Source organism: Fonsecaea monophora, assembly GCF_001642475.1.
Source record: "Fonsecaea monophora strain CBS 269.37 chromosome Unknown Scaff37, whole genome shotgun sequence".
Lineage (NCBI taxonomy): Eukaryota > Fungi > Ascomycota > Eurotiomycetes > Chaetothyriales > Herpotrichiellaceae > Fonsecaea > Fonsecaea monophora.
In genome coordinates, this window is record NW_019173968.1 from 131871 (window position 1) to 150324 (window position 18454).

Genomic DNA, 18454 nt, shown 5'->3' on the forward strand with positions numbered 1-18454 from the left:
GCTGCTATGACCCTTTTAGGCTGTCGGTCTCAGAATGCCAGTAGATATTGAGCGAATGATGGGCATCTCAGAGAAGTTGTAACGTCTGGCAAGTTGCGTGGCTGGATTGAAGGCTGGCGGTGAGTCTCGCGATTGCTTGGCACCGGATCGGAATAATTTTCTGCCGTAATGACTGCACAAATACCAAGTAGAAACTGCCCTCGTAGCGCATGTGCAGGTCGATGCTCCATGATCCTGACTCCGTATTGTTCCAGACTCAACGCCCATATTCCACATCAAGTCCTCTGTACCCCATACTCTGTACTCCGTACATTTGACCCGAGCTTCATCCCTCGTTCCTCCCGCGAAACGAAAGGTCTCTAGCATGTGGATTCATTCCGCAGCATTGCCTTTATGCCTAACCCCCAAGCCTCCAAGCCCTAGCAGAGCGGCTAGAGGGACTGAAAATGCAACCACGAATCCACCCACTGTCTAGCCCTGGAAGTCCGCTTCCGCGCACTACGAGAACCCGCCGAACTCCTAGTTTATTGCGACGGGGTTCGTCAGCGGTGTGTTTCAGGACCTGAGCTTCGGTGAGTCAAGCATAACCTCGCGTCACTTTGCGGTAACATGCTGTGTATGAGGTAGGGTTGGTAGCCCTGTCAGGATTTTGTTTTTGGCAGGTCTAACAAAGGTACTCGCTAGTTACGAAGTACGCTTGTGTCGGGAAGCCTCGAAGCCCAATCAGCCTCGCTCCGGACGAGAGGAAATTGGGATGGTGACATCCAAACTGAGTCGTTGATCCGCTCTCCTTTTCTCCCGATACGGGTGGAATGATTGTTCTGGACCTGGACAATGCAGTGTTCGGTCCGGGTCATGCCCTCCCCCGCTGCTATCTGCACAATCCAAGCTATCCGGGTGCGTTGTACAGCATCCTCCTGCAGGTGTTCGGAACCTCTGCAGTGGGCTTGAATCCTCCTAACGCTTCCTCACCGTCCCCTACGCCGTATACCTCGCACAGCCTCGTTGCAAGACCTTCTCGACGTCAGGTTGCCACAACGAAGCTGTCGCAGACACTCTTTGTGCACTTGTACAGATTGGATACATTGAAGATCCCTTTGCGTTACATTCACAGATTAAAAACATATAATTTTTTACTCAAAACAGCTGTCGTATCGTAATGAGTCGGAACTAAACCTTCTGTCGTCTTCTCATTGCTTTACTACCCAACAGTTCTGCAGCTGCGGGAGACTGGAACCCCATGCAGTCCTCCCAACCTTCTGCAAAAGAATTTTCCGGTCCATGCCTTGCCAACGCACGCCGATCCCACCCTTCATGCTTCGTCTTACCAGTTCTGATTATGCACAGACCCCCTCACAGCTCCGATTCGTTCACTCGGTCTTCTCAGCCCTCTCACTTGCGCCCCTGATGTATCGGCTGAGGTCGCCCACAGGGAGGTTAAGAGGGAAGTCAACAGCGGCAAGAAGTTGCACGAAGAAGAGGTACCAGCCCAGCAGACACACGGCGAACGTGATCCCTCCGGCCGAGTGTTGCATGGTGAGGTTGACCTTTCCCTCGCCAATCTCGAAAAAGAATTCTGCCAGACATGCAAAGGCGGCAACGAGCAGGGCAAAGATGAGCACGAAGACGAGGTTGGTTCGGAGGGCGATGATGAAGTAGATAAAGCACAACACCGACATGTAAACATGGAAGAAGGCGAATGTAGAACCGAACACCGGATCTGAGGACGACTGTGCTGGGTTTGTAGGATCGTAGGCAATGGATGCGTTGAAATATGGTGTCAGGGTCGCTCCGAATGAGAGCCAGAAAGCGCCAAAGGAGCCGAAGACGACGAAGGGGAAGGTGTTGCCCAGGATGAATTCCAAGAAGGCACCCAACACCATGAGCAGACCGCCGAAGAAGTAGTAGACGCCCCTGCGCATCCACCGTCAGATCGAGACAGTCCCAAGGTGCTTTTCAGTACTTACACTTCAGCCGCGCCGAGGCCACCAGCTCCGCGCCATCCAAGGAGGACATTCGAAAGAGGAGTCAAAGACAGTAGAAATCCGACGAGAGCACTAACTTTGGTCAGTTGGTGGAATCAACAGAAGAGAGGCCGGAACACATACAGAGGAGTCGGGTTACCAAAGGTTGACCGAATGTTGTTAGAGACCCGGTTCTTGGGTGACAGGTAGATCTTCTCGAAGAGCTCTGGTGTGATGGAAATGCTTCCGGCCGTCCGGATTCTCCTGAGTGCAGACTCCTCGTTGTGGTGGTCGTGGTGAAGGTCATATTTGCCGTTGACAGAGTCGCTACCGGCATGATCCTTCTCGACGTCGGGAACGTTGGCGGCCATGTTGACAATGTTCTATGCTTTAGGGAAGTACTTTGGATCGGTACAAGGTATAGATGCTGCCCGCAGGTATAAGGTCAAGGGTCAAAGGACTCGGCCTAGTTTCAAAGTGGAAGAAAGCTTTGCAGAGGCTGTAGCAAGAAACACAAGCACACAGAGATCCTTCTGTCCCATGAGCAGGGGCAGGGAGGGATCCAAATAATATATGCCATCATGATGGTCGCGTCACAGAGCTCGATCGATGATTCTCCTCTCGGTGGAGAGGAGAGCCCCTAACCCGCTCAACCGAACGCCATCGTTGTGTGCTTGGTGGAGACGTATGCACAAATACACTTGTAGCAGGCCGCGAAATTGAGCCAGGTACTTGACAGAGCGGACAAGCAAGGGTCCTGGCCAGAAACCCACCACTCGCAGAGGTAGACAGGGTACTATTGACCTGGATCAAGCCCAATCTCCAGAATACAACTCAAGGTGTGTAGACTCTCCGCCAATGATCAGACGAGGCGGCGCCTTCAAGCTCGACACTAGGACGGTGACTAACAGACTGAACTGGTACCCGAGCTGCGGGGAAATACTGGGGTAGGAAAGGCGCCGGCGATGTGACGGGATTGTTGTTTTGTTTGCTTGACTTTGAACAAGCGCTTGACGATCATCGACCTCCGATCGACCAGTTCTATTCCAGGGTTTTTCCTCCGGAGTTTTTGGGGCCACGAAGGGCACGGGCATGTGAGAATATTAGGCCAAGAGCTTTGGGATTCTGCAACACCCAAAATGGATGCATCCCAAAGCGTCTTGGGAGGACCAGCTACTTGGGCTGGTTGGCATGATGCAGAAATGCTTCTGGGCACGGCCTTCTCGGAAGACGAATCTTTGCGGGGTTGGCGCCAATACCATTCGTAGATTCGATCTCGGGACTTGTTCAATATCTCTCTGCCTGAGTAAGAATTGCATCAGGGTCTCTGAGGGCGCCGATCGTCCATGGACAGGCTGCTTTTCGTCATAGCTTCATGTATGCGCACAAATAATGAAGAGTATAGTGTATTGACACCCTCCTGTGACTTGCCATCAAACTTCTGGAGTCTAGCTCTTTTCTGGCACTCTAGTACGGTGTTTGTCCGTGGAGCGTGGCTTCTCATTCGACGACCAGAAAGGTTTGACGGGGGAAGGGTGGGATCAAAGCCCAAAGTGGTGGCTGGGAGGAGCTCGAATTGTTGCAAGCTCCCAAGGGGTGTTCAACAAGGACAGGGAGGAGAAAAGCGGTGATTCAGTTTGCGGTTCCGAATCGCCGTCTCCAGTTGGCGGTCCAAAAAGGTCTTTGCACCATTGTCCTATTAATTATCCACTGTTAGCTCCATGCCGGAATTGGTGCGCAGTGGCAACTCTTGCCACCCTTCTTGTTCCAAGTCGACACTCTCAGGAACAGGGAGCCCATGCCGTATGATCTGGTCAAGCTGTCGTGTTCGCAAGGCAGAAAGGGCCGTTTACCGTTGCCGCCCTGTCCCTGCTTGTTCTCAACAACAGTTTCTCGTCCAGTTGTCGAGAATTTTGGCGTCTGACCAGAGATCGATCGGACAGATGGGCTGGATTGCGTTTGCGAGTGACGGTTCCAGTCTCCGTTGACCCAGTGAAAATGTGACACCTGAGGGGAACAATCAGGGGTGTCATCCAACCAGAGATGAGTCGCAGGCTTCTTCCGCATGGGTCCTGGTGTGAAAAGTGTATCACTCCATTCATCCAGTTGTACTTTTTTCTGAAGCTTCCGTGTCATCACGTGATTGTGCTTGAGACGGACATTATCCACTAAAATAAATTGAAAGCGACCCAATTGACTGGCACATACTGCTTCACTGCCTCCCGCCAGACATCCGTACATACTTGGTATGCGGAGATAATGAGGGAGGGTAGTGCACAGGGGCTGACTGGATCCTTTTGTCAGGATCACATACCGCCTGATTCAATTATCCCTATCCGAGGGTCACTCGAGCGTCTATTGGACATGAAGGCTGCAAACTCCGCCCGTTGATGCTTGCTGAAGTTTATGGCACATGCCTTACTAGGAAATATGCTTCGTGCAGAGAGGCCGGGTATTTTATGCTGTTGTATTCAACGGGAGGCGGTAAACATGGAGTAGCTGCAGAGCACGTAGCGGTGTCAACAAAGATCTGAGAGCTTCCGGAAGCTGTACCTGGGCTAGGTGCTCCTGTTCGACGAGCCGGCCGTCTCAGTGAAAATGGTTTGGCGCAGTGTAATATCCCTATATTTCGCACTCTGGCCTTGCTTCCCACATACGACCGTTTGGAATAAGGCAACGGTCTGGTTGGCGAAAAGTATCAGCAGGCAAACAGACACATTTCCTCTTTTCTTGTCAATTGGATCATGATTTTACATGCAGCACAGATTAGAACAGCGCGTGCCTTCAACCAGTATGTACAAGCTGTATGCGATCCGCCAGCGCTTTCATTCTGGTGCAAGGGTAGCGTCCGCCATCCCTAGAACCAGAATCACTTGGGTATCAACTCGAATCAACGCCCGTGTCTATTGTTGGTTTCTCCAAGCTTTTCGAGATACCACCCATCCCCAGCTTTTAGGTCACCTCGCTCCGTTGCCCGGCGTCATTGCTCAGCTTTCTGCGGAAAGCTTTGTTAGGTATGCCTCGAGATCGAAATTCTTGTCATTGGGATCCGTAATGACTATTTCCTTGTCAGTTCTATGGCTTCACAGGTCTATGAGCTGCAGTCAGATCGTAGTGTTCACATACTGTCATCACTGGCCGTCTTGGCTTGAGGAGGCAGCGTCTTCTTCGCCCATTCCAGCTTGGCTTTTTGTATTAATTCGAGTTTGTGATCGTATTCGGCCTTCTCGCGTGCAGCTGCAGAATGTGCATTGATGGTTCTTTGATGCGAAAATCCGTAGAAAATACCGGCAACGAGAGCTGACCACCGGAGTACCTGTACATAATCAGCAATTCGTGTGTGACGCAGCAAAGCCCCATCAATCGAGCATCTCGAAATGTTGGGCCATTGGGAGGTGCGTACATTAACTCCTTGGGATGTTGACATTGTGACTGAGCCGCACCTGAGCCGCAAAAGCTAGAGCCCGACTATCAGAGCTCGAGTATGCGACTAATTTCCTTGAGCCGTTCACTTCTGCTTGAGAACGACTGTGGCGTCGAGAGAATCTGAAAATGGCTGCTGCGGATAGTTGAAGCTGCAAATTGTTTCTTGGGAAGACCGAGCTTATCCCTGCGTCTTTTTGGATTTCTTTGTCACGTGATTGCGCGATTCTCGACATGCGCGCACTTCATCCTCCGCTCTGTCAACCGTTTCTATCTAGTGCCCATCGGCACCCCGAATTTCAGTTCACCATGTCATCGCGTAAGGACGAGCTATTGGCCAAGAAGGCTCGCCTTGCGGAGCTACGGCGACAGAGGGAACTGCGCCAGGAACAATATACGTCGAGTCGGCAGAGTATTGGGGAGGTATGGACCTATTAGCCTCAATTGAAGTCGGCGCTCACCATCACTAGGCCCCTTCACCTGGCAAAACCGCCGAGGAACGCAGGTCCGAAATCGATCACCTCGTCTCCAGTCTAATCGATCGGCAACGAGACAAAGATGTGGCCGCATCGCCCAGCAGACGTGCTAGTCGACCTAGTTCAATTCAGGGCACAGGACAACTCAGTCCCCAGCAAGATGTCGAACCATCGCCAAAGAGGTTGATGCAATCAATAGCGACGCAGACCGAGAGCACGGATACTTCGTTCCCTAATGAAGTCGACGCTTCCGCCCATGAGCCTATCCCTTCGAAAAAGGAGTATATCACGTACACCAAGGGCGTGCAGACAGAACCATACCTCGAAGAACCCGTTAAATCACAAGAACCATCCGACGATGATGAGCTATCACTGCGACAGAGAAAACGGCTCAGCCGGCGTGACCAAGAGAGGGATGAAGAAATACGGTTGGCACTGCGGAAGGAAATTGAGGAAGAGTTACAAGCAACGCGCAATCGGGAATCTATAATCTCATTATCGACCGGTTCTCATCAACAGCACCGCTTTCCCCTGCGCATGCTCACCAATACTGAGCTCAATGCCGTGGTTGCCTCGCCCGAATTCGTTTCCTTCGTCGAGCGTTCTTCAAAAGTCATTGAGCGTGCCCTCGATATCGACGACGAGTATGACCTGCTGGCAGACTATACCCGTACATCAACGCTTGATGACGATGACGACAATGACGCAACTCCTTATTCACGAACCGGCAAAAAGTCCCATTCTGTACGCGAGTCTTTTCAGTTGTTCTCCGACCGATACACACGCAGACGCATTGTCTCGGATATTCAGTTCTCTCCCCACTTTAATGAACTTCTCTTGTCTTCATACACCAAAAATCCTTCTGCCCCTCATGAACCGGCCGGTCTGGTTCTGCTGTGGAATACTCACGCACCGTCTCGGCCGGAGTACGTTTTCACGGCGTCGTCCGACGTTCTGTCGGCTCGTTTCTCACCGTTTCATCCTAATCTCGTCATTGGCGGCTGCTATTCCGGTCAAATATGCCTGTGGGATACTAGAACCTCGGGACGTACAGGGCAACCAGTCCAGAAAACGCCACAATCTGGATCCCACTTGGGCCACACGCACCCAGTCTACAGCATAAGTGTCGTGGGGACGCCCAATGCTCATAATATCATCACTGCCTCGATGGACGGCGTTGTCTGCTCGTGGTCGGTGGACATGCTCACACAAGCCCAAGAATATCTCGTCCTCAACACCCCACCCCCGGCTAAAACTGACGACCTTGCTCCTACAAGCATGAGTTTTCCCGCCGCAGACCCCACCTTCTTCCTTGTGGGCACCGAAGAAGGCACCATTTACCCATGCCACCGGTATGATCGCGCAGGGGCTCAAGCGGGCGTGGACACTCGCGTGGCCTACAAAGGACACACGGCACCTGTTATGTCCTCGCAGTTCCATCCTGCGCGGGGACCCGTTGATCTAGGAGATCTACTGCTGAGTTCCAGCTCTGACTGGTCTGTCAAATTGTGGCGGGTGAAGCCCGCTGCAAGTTCTAGCACGAGTGCCTCGACTATCGCAGCAGGAGGGGCGGCACCAACAGTTCTGAGCCCCATCCTCAACCTTGCAAGAGAAGACCTCGTCTACGATGCAAAATGGGCGCCGCATAAGCCGTCGGTTTTCGCTTGCGTCACTGGTGCGGGAGAGTTGGAGGTGTTTGACCTCAGCTATGACCTGGAAGTCCCCATTGCCAAAGTAAGTCCCACAAGGGGGAAGAACGGGGTGGTCCCATTTAAGGGGTTGAACAAGGTAGCGTGGGAGGAGAAACGAGGTAGCCACATGGCCGTTGGCGGGCTCGATGGCGTTGTTACGGTATTCGACGTCGGCAAGGGCCTGCAATGCGGGAACGGCGAGGCCAGCATGGATGAGTGGGTGGGCATGAAGAGGTTAGTGACGAAGCTTGAGGGGGGAAAGTGACGCTCGTGTTCAACCCTCCATTATTGGCTAGGTCGGCTTTGGATATCAAGCTCTCCTGATCTGGAAAATGCCGCCAATGGTGGCGCTTTTGCGATGGCGATCGTTAGCCGGATCGCGTTATCAGTGTTTGCTTTGGATTGGCAAATGATACCCCTTTGAGTATGTCCGTTTTGGCGGCATGTTCATGCAGAAGAAGAAAAGAATATCTCCCACAGTCGACTGCCTATTGCTGTCCAGAGATGTCCACTGCCCCTTTTAACAGAAAATGAGGCTTATAACTTTGGCCCTCTCGCCTTGTTTCCATTTCCATCCCCGCCCAGCAACCCCAGCCGACTCAGATCCACCCCGACGTGATTCCGCCCCAGTAACACCTCCTGGCAATCGTCCTCCGCCACGCCGTTGACAAACTGCGTGACGAGGAAATCGACCCGTCGCTGGCCCAGCACGACCATGGGCGCGTGCCATGTGCCGGGGGCATACGTGACAGCCTGGTCGCCTCTAGCGATGAAGGCGCGCAGACGGGTGAGATCCGGAGGATTGGCGACGGTCACTGCGCCGGCGCCGGGTGTGAGGGTGGCGGTTGTGGTTGAACTGGGTAGCGAGGGCGCCACGACGACGAGAAACACAGCCGATGATGAGTCCGCGGCGGAGAGACCAAGCGGGCAGAACGTCTGAGTCGTGTACGGGTGTCGCTCGAGGATGGAGACGCGGAAGATGGTCTCGCCCGACGACGGGGCCGTCTCGATCCCGATCCCGCTCAGGTTTCGCGGAAAGCACGAGAACATGCTCATCTGGGGCTGTGAGGCCGGCGCCGGGGCGGCGGGGTAGTTATTAGTGAACTGCGAGATGGGGGACGTCTTCAGCGCGGAATTCTGGTTCGCAAACATCGGCGCGGGCTGGTGCGGTGCGTGAAGCGGGACGGGGATGGACGCGGCTGAACGCGGGGGTGTCGTCAAAGACGGTTCAAAGGGCGGGGAAATGGCGGTGCCGAAGGCGGAGAATGCCGCCGGTGTCAAGGGCTCGAGGGGCAAGAGGAGTGGTGCTTGTCGAGAGGCCGAAAGGGACGGGACCAGTGGGAGTGTCGGGGGCGTCATGGTGGACAGGAGTCGGGGCTCGATGTCTGCCTTTTGGTACACCTTGTGGCCGTCAGGATGTCGAAAGTCGAAAGGCTGAAGCCTGCAAGTTTCCGAATCCGAGTTCAGGGCTGCGCGGACGCCTCTGTGCCGCGGATTCTTTCCAATTGATAACGTCTTTTGTTCACTTTGTCGATTTATAAAGGCCAAGTTTTTGTATTGATTCGCCAAATCTATTTCTGTATCGCTTCTTCTCTCTTCTCAAACAGTTGGATCTGATGTTCTCCTCGGCCAGAGGATGTCTGCGAACAATTGCGTATACACTGGTTCACGGTTATCGGGTGATTTCAACGTGGAAGAGGGCGTCGGATTACCTCGCTCTCGTAGTTGTGTTCTTGGCACGCGGACGAGGCTTCCTAGGAGCCAATCAGAGGCAGCGTCTTGCGTTAGGGACATTTAGTCTTCCCAGTTGGACTTGGAAGTCGTAGAGTTTCTTTTGATTGATACACAAGTAGGAATTTGTAGGGATATACCAAAAAGCTAGCGGTATTAGGCCTGGAGGGTGCCTGTAGACTCCCTTTGCTTAGACACAACGAACGAGTGAACGATTATCACGTTAGCAATTGAAAAGAATAGATTGTGACCAGCCCGAGAATAAACGGGCGACTTTATTAGTTTCGAGGTAGGAAACGATACTAGATACGAACAAAAAATACAACGCGTGGCATCAATGAAAGAGAACCAGGACTGACATCCTTACCAATTCAGCGTAACGCCCCGGCCATCAGCTCGAGGACCAGCCTCATAAAGCTTCATACTGGCCCCAAAAAATACTGGCGCAAGATAAACTTACCTTTGTCCAAAATCACAAGATGTCCATTCGTCTCACCTCCGTTTCCAAGACATTTGCAAGGGAGGCATAATTGACCTCAGCTCTGCACAGCGGGCAGGTCATGCTATCCTCGCTATGCAGCTGTTGAAGGAGCCAAGAAAGCAAGCATTGGGTATGAAACGGTCTCTGGCAACAACGCGTCACCACTGGACCGGCTGCAACTTCGCCGTTTTCTGGGAGATCCTCGTGGCAAATTGGACACATCATATGGTCTTCGTCGAAGGCGGGCACAACTAGTGGTTCTGCTCCAGCATCCCATGAGTGGAGGATGTCCGCCGCGTAGTCGACCTCCTTCAGTCGTTCGGTCTTCAAGGTAGCGACGGCCGACCTGAAAAACTCCCGATATTTGCACCGTTCATACCGCAAGGCGGCAGCCAAGAAATTCTCGCCATCGGCCAGCATCGAGGCCTCCTTGTCCAACAGATAACGCTCGGCTTGGAAGGTGCGGGCTCGGACTTGGTTGAGCATCCCTTCTTCCCTCTCAAGTCGTTCACGGATGACAAGCACATCCTCAAGGGAGAAATCGCTGGTGTCTTGCTCTTGCAAGAAATACATACTCTTCAGTTCCTCCATGCTTTGATTGAGAAGGTCGATAGCGTTGTGCCCTGCATCGTCAGCGGGTACTTCAAGCACGAATTCGTTGATTATGGACGAAACTCTTTCGGTAACATCGTTCGTAGCAACTTGGAGATTGAGCATGTCATATGCATAATCGCAAGCTTCTAGGAGAGCGCGTGAGCTTTGAGCTGCCTCACTCTCCAAAAGTTGTCTCTGCGGCCACATTCGTTCCACGTACATGGCGGTCTCAAACCACGGAGGGATCTCCACAGCCCAGACAAACGCCGGCGCTTGTACCGGTGGCGGAGCAAATTGCGCTTGTGGAATCAGGTTCGGTCGTGCCTGATAGATGCGCTGCCACATTGGAGCGGTCAAGTGATGTGTGTACTCCACAAAAGAAAGTCTTGGATCTGGTGGCACCGCCGTGGGCTCTCTGCACAAATAACCTTGGAAAAGTCCCATAATCTGAGGAAAATTTGCTCGTGAATTGTCAATACTCCACTTGAAACGCACAGTCCATATATCCTTCAGGGCTTGAGTCGCCTCTTGAGTCGCCTCTAGGTTGGTGGTGAAAGTTTCGATCTCGGTCTGAATACGATCCATGGGTGCCAGGTAATCAATTCCCTCGCTTGCGAAATCCCGGACGATTTCGAGGGAGGGGTCATTGCTGAGAGTATCTGTGGACTGGGAGAGGTTGTCTCTGAAGAGCATCATGAGTCGGATGCGATTCTCGCGCTCTCCGTGCAAGGCGTGACAGAAGAGACCGCAGAAATCGTCCTGTGCAACCAGTGACAAGTTAGATGGCATGGCGCGGGCGAAATCTCGGATTTCTTCGATATCTTCCTCATCCACCAAATCTGCGTCTATTGCGTGCGCGAAAGCCACCAGATGGAAGCAGATTCTCTGCCACCATGGGGGCGCAATCTGCATGAGCCACATCCAGTCAATTTGGTCCATTTTTGTTTTGAATGCTTCTGAGTTACACGGTTGTCAAGCTGCGAAACATGAGTTATTGGCAGGTCTCTCAGCGGACCAAAGATCGAGACAGCATTAAGTACTTGTGAGGTCTACCACTTCAACAAAGATGGTATCCGGATCTATTCATAGAGCGTGGACAGTCCTCCAACAAACCGGTTTTCAAAGGTCTTTGATGAAGCAGACTATGAATGAAACAATGATCGATGATGAAAAGCACCAACGAGATACATTGCTCATTGTTCGTGGACAGGGCGAGAGTCCGAAATTGTCTCTTTGTTGTCGGAGTCAGTAAACAATGGCTCGCAGGGCGTTCGATAGGACTATTCTGGGAGGGGCAATGCCTAGGCCCGTCCTCGCCAGCCATGGCTTTGTGATGGTGTCGACTTTTGGGGGGACCATTGGGCTCAACTCGGCCAGACAGGAATCGATTCTGTGCATGATGGGCATCACAGAACCTCGCGATTTGGTTCTATGATGAAGAGATGCTGCAAGAGCAGCATGGTCGGCGATCTGGAAGGTTATATAGAGGGGAGAGAGAGATATATATATATATAGAGCTTGTTAAGCTATCTAGCAGTGGTTAGAATCCACATGATGGTCCAACAGTAAACATTGATGTTGCGGACAGTGTTGGAAAAGACATACTAATGATACTTGTGCTGCACTAGCTCATACGGAGCTTGAAGTCCTCAAGTAGGCATGTGTGGCAGCAGCCTAGGACTATTGCACATCTGTTCATGCTTGTGAAACTTTATGGTGGCAACAGGTCATCGACTGCTGATTTTGAGGTCTAGAGCCGGATCAAAAGTGTCATATCTGCTGATTCAACGTCTGTTGAATGCTTTCGAGGGGAGGGGAAGCGCCATGGGAAATAGAAGCCTTCAGCCTTTGTGCCACCAGGGCGGTCGGGTTGCGCCCCAGTGAAGGGACACATTTTTAGCCCAGAACCAGTGTAAGGGCCGTTGACAAGGAAGACTACTCCAGTCTGCCCTGAGTGCCGCACGCCGATCCATGGGCCGCAGTCTCCTTCAACCTTCCAGAGTCTCCCAGGGTCTCCCAGGGTCTCCCAGGGTGAACTGACTGGGGGCCATGCCTATAACTTTTCTGTGGTATGCACCTCACAGCTGACGCGCTCTTCGCGGCTCAAGTGTCACGGAAGAAGTATGTTGATTTGAGGATTCGGTGCAAAATCCAACAAGGATGAAGGACAAATTTCTTTGTATGTTGGGCTGGCAGGCTGGGATGAAGTTGCGGTAAAGCTGAATCTTTATTGATTGTTCGTCTTGAAGAGGTTAGCGTCTTGGCAATATTGGCATCTAGCCTTATCAGGCGCTGAGGTCGTGTTCCCGGAATATCAATTTCAACCTTTGTCTCCAGACCGGAATTCTTTTGTTCGTTTTGTGTCTTCTTCTCAAGATATCACTTTGTGATGCGTATCTTTACGGACAAAAAAGCCCTTGTTCTTTTCCTGGACTTTCGTGATCCGCGACCACTCTGCACGACAAGTGGCGGATTGAGCCTTGTGCCCATGACATGTTTCCTGTGGACGTTACCGAAACAGACACAAGCCGTGGACTTCATGACAACGAGTGATGAAGGATCCTGGAGAGTGATCTGAGAGCTTAATAAAATATTATACCGTAAGTGTCGTGGAAACTCTTGTACCTCCGGATGTGAGCCCCCATTACAGACGGGCGAGGCTGAATGTGAAAGGGGCTGCCTTTCCCCCCTGGTCCTTGAAACTCACTCAAAGCATATGGAATTTTGGTCTTTCGCAAAACTTTGGACAAATCACTCCAAGACTGTGCGTGGTGGTTCAACACCATGTTACCCATGAGCTCTCTCCTTCTGTCACTTTGTTTGACTCTTAGTCTTGTTTGTTGCAACGCGTGGAGTGATAAATCCACAACATGTCATATTTGTCCCAAGGCGAAGCACAGATTGTCACGACACGGCGTGAGTGACATGACGAAACTCTACATAAATATGTCTGAACCACATCATCCATCAATCCTCCCATCCTTGGTTCCCCATCTACCTTGCGCTAGGCACGCACGAAGACCCCCTATCGTCAATCAACCTACCTGTTCGTAAAGACTCGAAAACGGCAGCACCGCTTATTTGATATGCCCAGACGCGGCCGCCCACCAGGCAGGCGACCACGTCCGCCTCGCGACCGCAGCTGCAGTACGTGTGGCGAGAACCACCAGGGAGATGGAGCCGGTCAACTGCCAGGATACTTCGGTCACGGCAACCTGGGCGAGGTGGAAGGACCAGAATTTTACCCCGATCCTGTATCTGGATGGCCAAATGGCCCTGAGCGGGGCGGCAGAGGAGGTCGCGGAATAGGTTTCCGAGGAAACAACAACAATAACGCCAATGTCAGTGCTAACGCATGGAGCGCTGCCAACGGCAGTGGCTTCGAGGTGTGGAATAACGGCCGGCTGGTCGCCAGCAGTGGCGACCCCGTGACCCGCGGCGCAGCAGGTCAGGGTCCGGAGGACTTCGCCTTCGACTTCGACGACGAAGACTACTACTCTGATGATCTCGACGGTTTTGGAGGTGGTTTATTCAGAAGAAGACCGCTTACAGATTCTCGAGACGATCCTCTTGGTAGGGGACCTCGCCGGACACGACGTCGGTTTCCCCCGGGCATGGAATTTGACGATGTCCCCACCTGGCTCTTTGACGAGTTCGACGACGACGACTACGACGATGATTTTGATACGATGGGCCCTTTCGGCGGTCGACCGCCACGAAGGCGAGGGGGAGGACCTCGACGAAGTGGTGGTGGCGGCGGAGGTGTCAGAATCACGCGACACGGAGGGGCTATCGTGGTCGACAACGAATTCGAAGCTCCGCCTCGCCGAGGTGGAGGGTCAGGTGGCCATCGTATAGATCCTGACGAAGGCTACGATGACGATGATGATTACAGTGACTTGGACGATGATTTTGTGGGAGGCGGCTTTGGAAGGGGGGATGGCGATCGCGTGATGCGGCTCTCGAATGGAGGGACGCTACGTCTTCACCAGGCCTGAGAGGCCTTCACATCGATGGCACTTCTTCATGGAGGTATCTGAGCTACGAAACCTTGGACAGTCTGTGCCCAATGAGTGAGAGAGGGAGGGGGGAGGTGTTGGTTGAACATTACATAGCGAGTTCGGGGCACGGAGGTGAGAGTTGACTGGTTGTTCGATGGGGTGCTATATCCATCACGACTGGGCGTGACGAGCACCACAAACGACCGTTGCTCCAAGTAGCTTTTGGAGCGGCGACACAGTTGGAAGCACTGTTAACACAGACTCTGCGCTTTTGAAACCACTCTGATTCTCGAGCAGGCTAACGACTATGCACTATACATACGGACATCCAAGTTGGTGGTCGTGAACCCGCAGTCTGATCCTCTGCTATTTATCTATGTACGTACCGAGTACATTGGTGATCAGCTTTGCTGTGCCCATTTTGCCAACTCCAATACCTCGATTACATCCAATTCAAGCAAATCCACAATTTGAAACCATTTTCTGTAAAACCCAATGTGCCTTTGTTGACCACCCCCGTTCCCATTATTGCATTATTGACCACCCTGTTCCTGCTGGTCAGAGACTTCGATACTCTCTCAAAATGATTTATCAGACAACCAGACCCCCTCCCGACTCGGTAGCGGGGATGCATCGTGCCCAACACTGAACACTGCCAGCCGTGATCGTATTACCAACCGTGTTTCCCTCAAAATGCACGCGTAACCTTGTAAACTGAACAACTCAACACATTCTCCAGACCAACATAAAACAAGAACTTTGGGGTTTGAAATCTCGCTGATTGGTGATGGAGACCATTCATTGCCACAATTTTGCCCTAGCATATGATATGCCAACATAGAGCATCATCACACAGAGCGGTGGGCAGAAGGTGCAAGCGGTGATTGCTGACGCAGCGACGCCGGTAATGATGGCTGTGGTGGACCAAGGAGGGCTGTCCGCGACTGCATCGGCAGGTTTCGCCGCAATGAGATCGTCTGATGCAAGCTTGTTGGTCTGCGAGATGTCAATGGTTAGTTGTTCGTAGCGAGTATCCTTAGTAGAGTCCTGTACAAGTGCGACGGGACTGAAGACATTGTTCTCGTCGTTGTCCTCGATAGCTTCCTCCACGACAGGATCTTCTGGTGTATGCTCGTTTATATCCGAGTTGTCAAGAGCTGGTTGATCGTTGGGGGAAATGTCCTTGGTAGCGTCCTGAACCAGTGCTCCAAGGTAGATGACACTGTTCTCGCCGTCGTTCTCAGTTGGTTCCTCCACAATGACCTCTTCTGGTGTAGATTCACTGGTATCTGAGTCATCAAGAGCTGGTTGTACTTCGATAGAGATGTCCTTGGTAATGTCCTGTGCCAATGCATCAGGGCTGAGGACAATATTCTCAGTGGTGTTCTCGGTGGGTTCCTCCGTAACCAGATCTTCTGATGAGCAGTCGTTTAGATCCGAGCTATCAAGGACTGGTTGTTTGTCGTTGATCTTGTTGATCTCGTCGTTGCTCACAGAAGGTTTCTCTGCAACATGATGGTCCGATGTAGACTCGTTTGTATCGGTGTCATCAAGAGCCGGTTGTTCGTTGTTGATGTCGCTCTTCTCGTCGCTGATCTCCTTGTTGTTCTCAGCAGGCTCCTTCGCCGCCAGATCTTCGGGCGAGAACTCGATCGTATCCGAGTTGTCATTGACCTCGTCGTTGTTCTCAGAAGGTCTCTCTGCACCAATATCTTCTGATGCTAGCTCATTCATCTCCGAGTCGTCATGAGCTGGCTGTTCGTCGGCGATCTCGTTGTTCTCGTTGTTATTCTCGTTGCGGTTCCCAGTAGTTGGTTCCTCCGCGACCAGATCTTCCAGTGGGGACTCGTTCACATCCGAGTCATCAGGGACAGGGTGTTCTTCGTTGGGAGTATCCTTAGGAGCATCCTGAACCAGTGTGGTGTGGTCACAGGCACTGGCCTCGCCATCGTTTTCAGTAGTGTCTGCCACGATATCTTCTGATGGTGACTCGTTGATCTCCTTATTGTTCCCAGTAGTTTCCTCCGTAACCAGATCTTCTGATGGCAACTCGTTAATACCCGAGTCGTCAAGAGCTGGTTGTTCGTCGTTGGGAATGTCTTTGGGCGCATCTTGGGCTGGTGTGGCAAGGTCAACGGTACCGCTATCAGCATCGTTCGCAGTAGTGTTTGTCACAACATCTTCTAATGGTGACTCGTTGATCTCCGGGGTGTCAAGGACTGGTTGCTCGTCGTTGGAAGTATCCTTGGTAGAGTCCTGGATCGGTTCGGCAGCACTGATGACACTATTCTCGTTATTGCACTCAGCAGTGTCCGCCACCTTGCTACTCTCAACACCGTCCTGGTCAACAGCGGCTTGGTCAACACTGCTGACGACATCACGCTCGGCGGGAAACTCTTCAACGCTGTTCACACAACAATCAGCGGACTCTTGGACTGCGACTGGCTTGGGCTCCCAGTCCCACTTGCCACGCACTCGAACGACCCACTCAAGACGATGCATCTGCATGAAATCCTTCAATTGGGCTGGAGAAGGCCACCTGCCGAGGAATGCAACGGGGTCAGGTTGTTGAATGAGGAACAGCCATCTCTGCTTGTTGACATGTTTGGCATCGTCGACTTCCACACCACGGATGAATTCCTCCAGAGTCTCGCCACTCCAGCGCAAGAAGCAAGACTGCATCGGATCCTCGCATTTGACTGGAAGTGAGACGGCACGATTCTTTTGGTGCGTGTCGTTGTCGATCTCAGAAGTCTTCACCTGGAGCGGGTCTGACGCGTGTCTGAAGCGAAACGACCGAAGTTCACTTGGTGGTTGTGGTGGTGGTGACTCAGCCTTAGCAATATCACTGTCTGTTCCCTGGAATTTCAAGGCAATACCAGTATCAATGCTTGCGTCAGCCTTTGCACAGTTTTCACTCGGCATGTTGTTGTCAATTCGGGAGGTGGCGTCTGGTTCATTCTGGATAGTGTCACGCGCGACAGTCTTTCCCTCACTTGGGCCAACTTCTTCGGACTGGACTGGACTGCCAGGCGTCTCATTGTTGCAGCCACCGGCACCTGGGAGAGGCAAACTAGTACTGGCACTCTGAGTTGGGGCAGGGGTAGATGGATGCTTGGTTGGCCAAGGTATACTCATCAATCGTTTCAATCTCTCCTCTGCAGGGGTTTGTCTCGGCACTTCCTTCACAGCTTCAGGTGTTTCAAAAGGTGGTGGAAGCTTTGCAGACCAATCACCCACGTCATGAAATTGCTTGACTAGAGCACGATGTTGCAAGACTTTCACAGAGGAGTCAGTGGCGGCTTGACGTTTACACAACTTGTTGACTTGCTTCAAGTAGCGGAGAACAAGACGTAGATTTGCTACGACGAGGTCTTCGTCATCCTACATATCCATGAAGTTAGTGAGTCGATTCATAAATAGTCACACGGCAGAAGCAGGCCTCATAACGTTAAATCACAAGAGATGGACAAGACGTCATCTAGAACATTGCAGTATATGGAGGCAACCTACAGTAACCATGGGTGGTATCTCTGGGAGCATGAATGACCGATCAGGAAGTTCAGCGATGAACCGGCGTGTCTGCTCACGCAGTGTGTTGACAAACTGGGTGACGTTTGCTGAAGACATCTTGATATGAGGATGCTAAGATAGAGGGAAGAGACCAATATCTTTCAAAGCTGTGAGGACTGCAAAGATGAGTGTCGATGTTGTCTTCTTTATTTGAATGATAGAAGAGACCTGAAGAAGAAAGTATTAAAGATCAAAGGTAGGACGGATATATAAACGACGCGATGCGGCAGGCTAACACACTGCCTTGGACACACTGCGTGCACATCCCAACGTCTTGGCATTGGTAATAGGCAGAGGCGCAAGTCAGAGTGATAGATGTCTGACGCGTTTGTAAACAGAGGAGTGCAGAATGGTAGAGTGCTATAGTGAAAGAGAGTGAAGCTGGGTCGCTGGGGCACACCGGGAGGAAAACAGACAATGAAGCGTCCGGCGATAAAACTGACGAAGAAGCCGGTTATAGCAACACCAGGTGCCCATGTAATGGAATAATCACATAAACAGCTTTTATTAGGATAGAGAG

At 52.0% G+C, this 18454-nt stretch overlaps 6 protein-coding genes across 6 annotated transcripts; 2 read left to right on the plus strand and 4 right to left on the minus strand.

Moving 5' to 3' along the window:
* Positions 1–1370: 1370 nt before the first annotated feature.
* Positions 1371–2335, minus strand: AYO21_05728 (hypothetical protein; the record flags this gene model as incomplete). The annotated part of the gene is made up of 3 exons (XM_022655695.1): positions 1371–1914; positions 1968–2057; positions 2109–2335. 3 exons carry the CDS (start codon positions 2333–2335, stop codon positions 1371–1373), a joined length of 861 nt encoding a protein of 286 aa, XP_022511999.1.
* A 3361-nt stretch (positions 2336–5696) lies between these two features.
* On the plus strand, positions 5697–7819 carry AYO21_05729 (hypothetical protein; the record flags this gene model as incomplete). The annotated part of the gene is made up of 2 exons (XM_022655696.1): positions 5697–5810; positions 5858–7819. The coding sequence occupies 2 exons, from the start codon at positions 5697–5699 to the stop codon at positions 7817–7819; spliced, it is 2076 nt and encodes a 691-aa protein (XP_022512000.1).
* Positions 7820–8091: 272 nt separating this feature from the next.
* AYO21_05730 (hypothetical protein) lies at positions 8092–8913 on the minus strand (the record flags this gene model as incomplete). The annotated part of the gene is made up of 1 exon (XM_022655697.1): positions 8092–8913. The coding sequence occupies one exon, from the start codon at positions 8911–8913 to the stop codon at positions 8092–8094; it is 822 nt and encodes a 273-aa protein (XP_022512001.1).
* Positions 8914–9757: 844 nt separating this feature from the next.
* On the minus strand, positions 9758–11299 carry AYO21_05731 (hypothetical protein; the record flags this gene model as incomplete). Its single annotated transcript, XM_022655698.1, has 1 exon — positions 9758–11299. The coding sequence occupies one exon, from the start codon at positions 11297–11299 to the stop codon at positions 9758–9760; it is 1542 nt and encodes a 513-aa protein (XP_022512002.1).
* A 2147-nt stretch (positions 11300–13446) lies between these two features.
* Positions 13447–14358, plus strand: AYO21_05732 (hypothetical protein; the record flags this gene model as incomplete). Its single annotated transcript, XM_022655699.1, has 1 exon — positions 13447–14358. One exon carries the CDS (start codon positions 13447–13449, stop codon positions 14356–14358), a length of 912 nt encoding a protein of 303 aa, XP_022512003.1.
* Positions 14359–15159: 801 nt separating this feature from the next.
* On the minus strand, positions 15160–17991 carry AYO21_05733 (hypothetical protein; the record flags this gene model as incomplete). Its single annotated transcript, XM_022655700.1, has 2 exons — positions 15160–17745; positions 17875–17991. The coding sequence occupies 2 exons, from the start codon at positions 17989–17991 to the stop codon at positions 15160–15162; spliced, it is 2703 nt and encodes a 900-aa protein (XP_022512004.1).
* Positions 17992–18454: the final 463 nt, after the last annotated feature.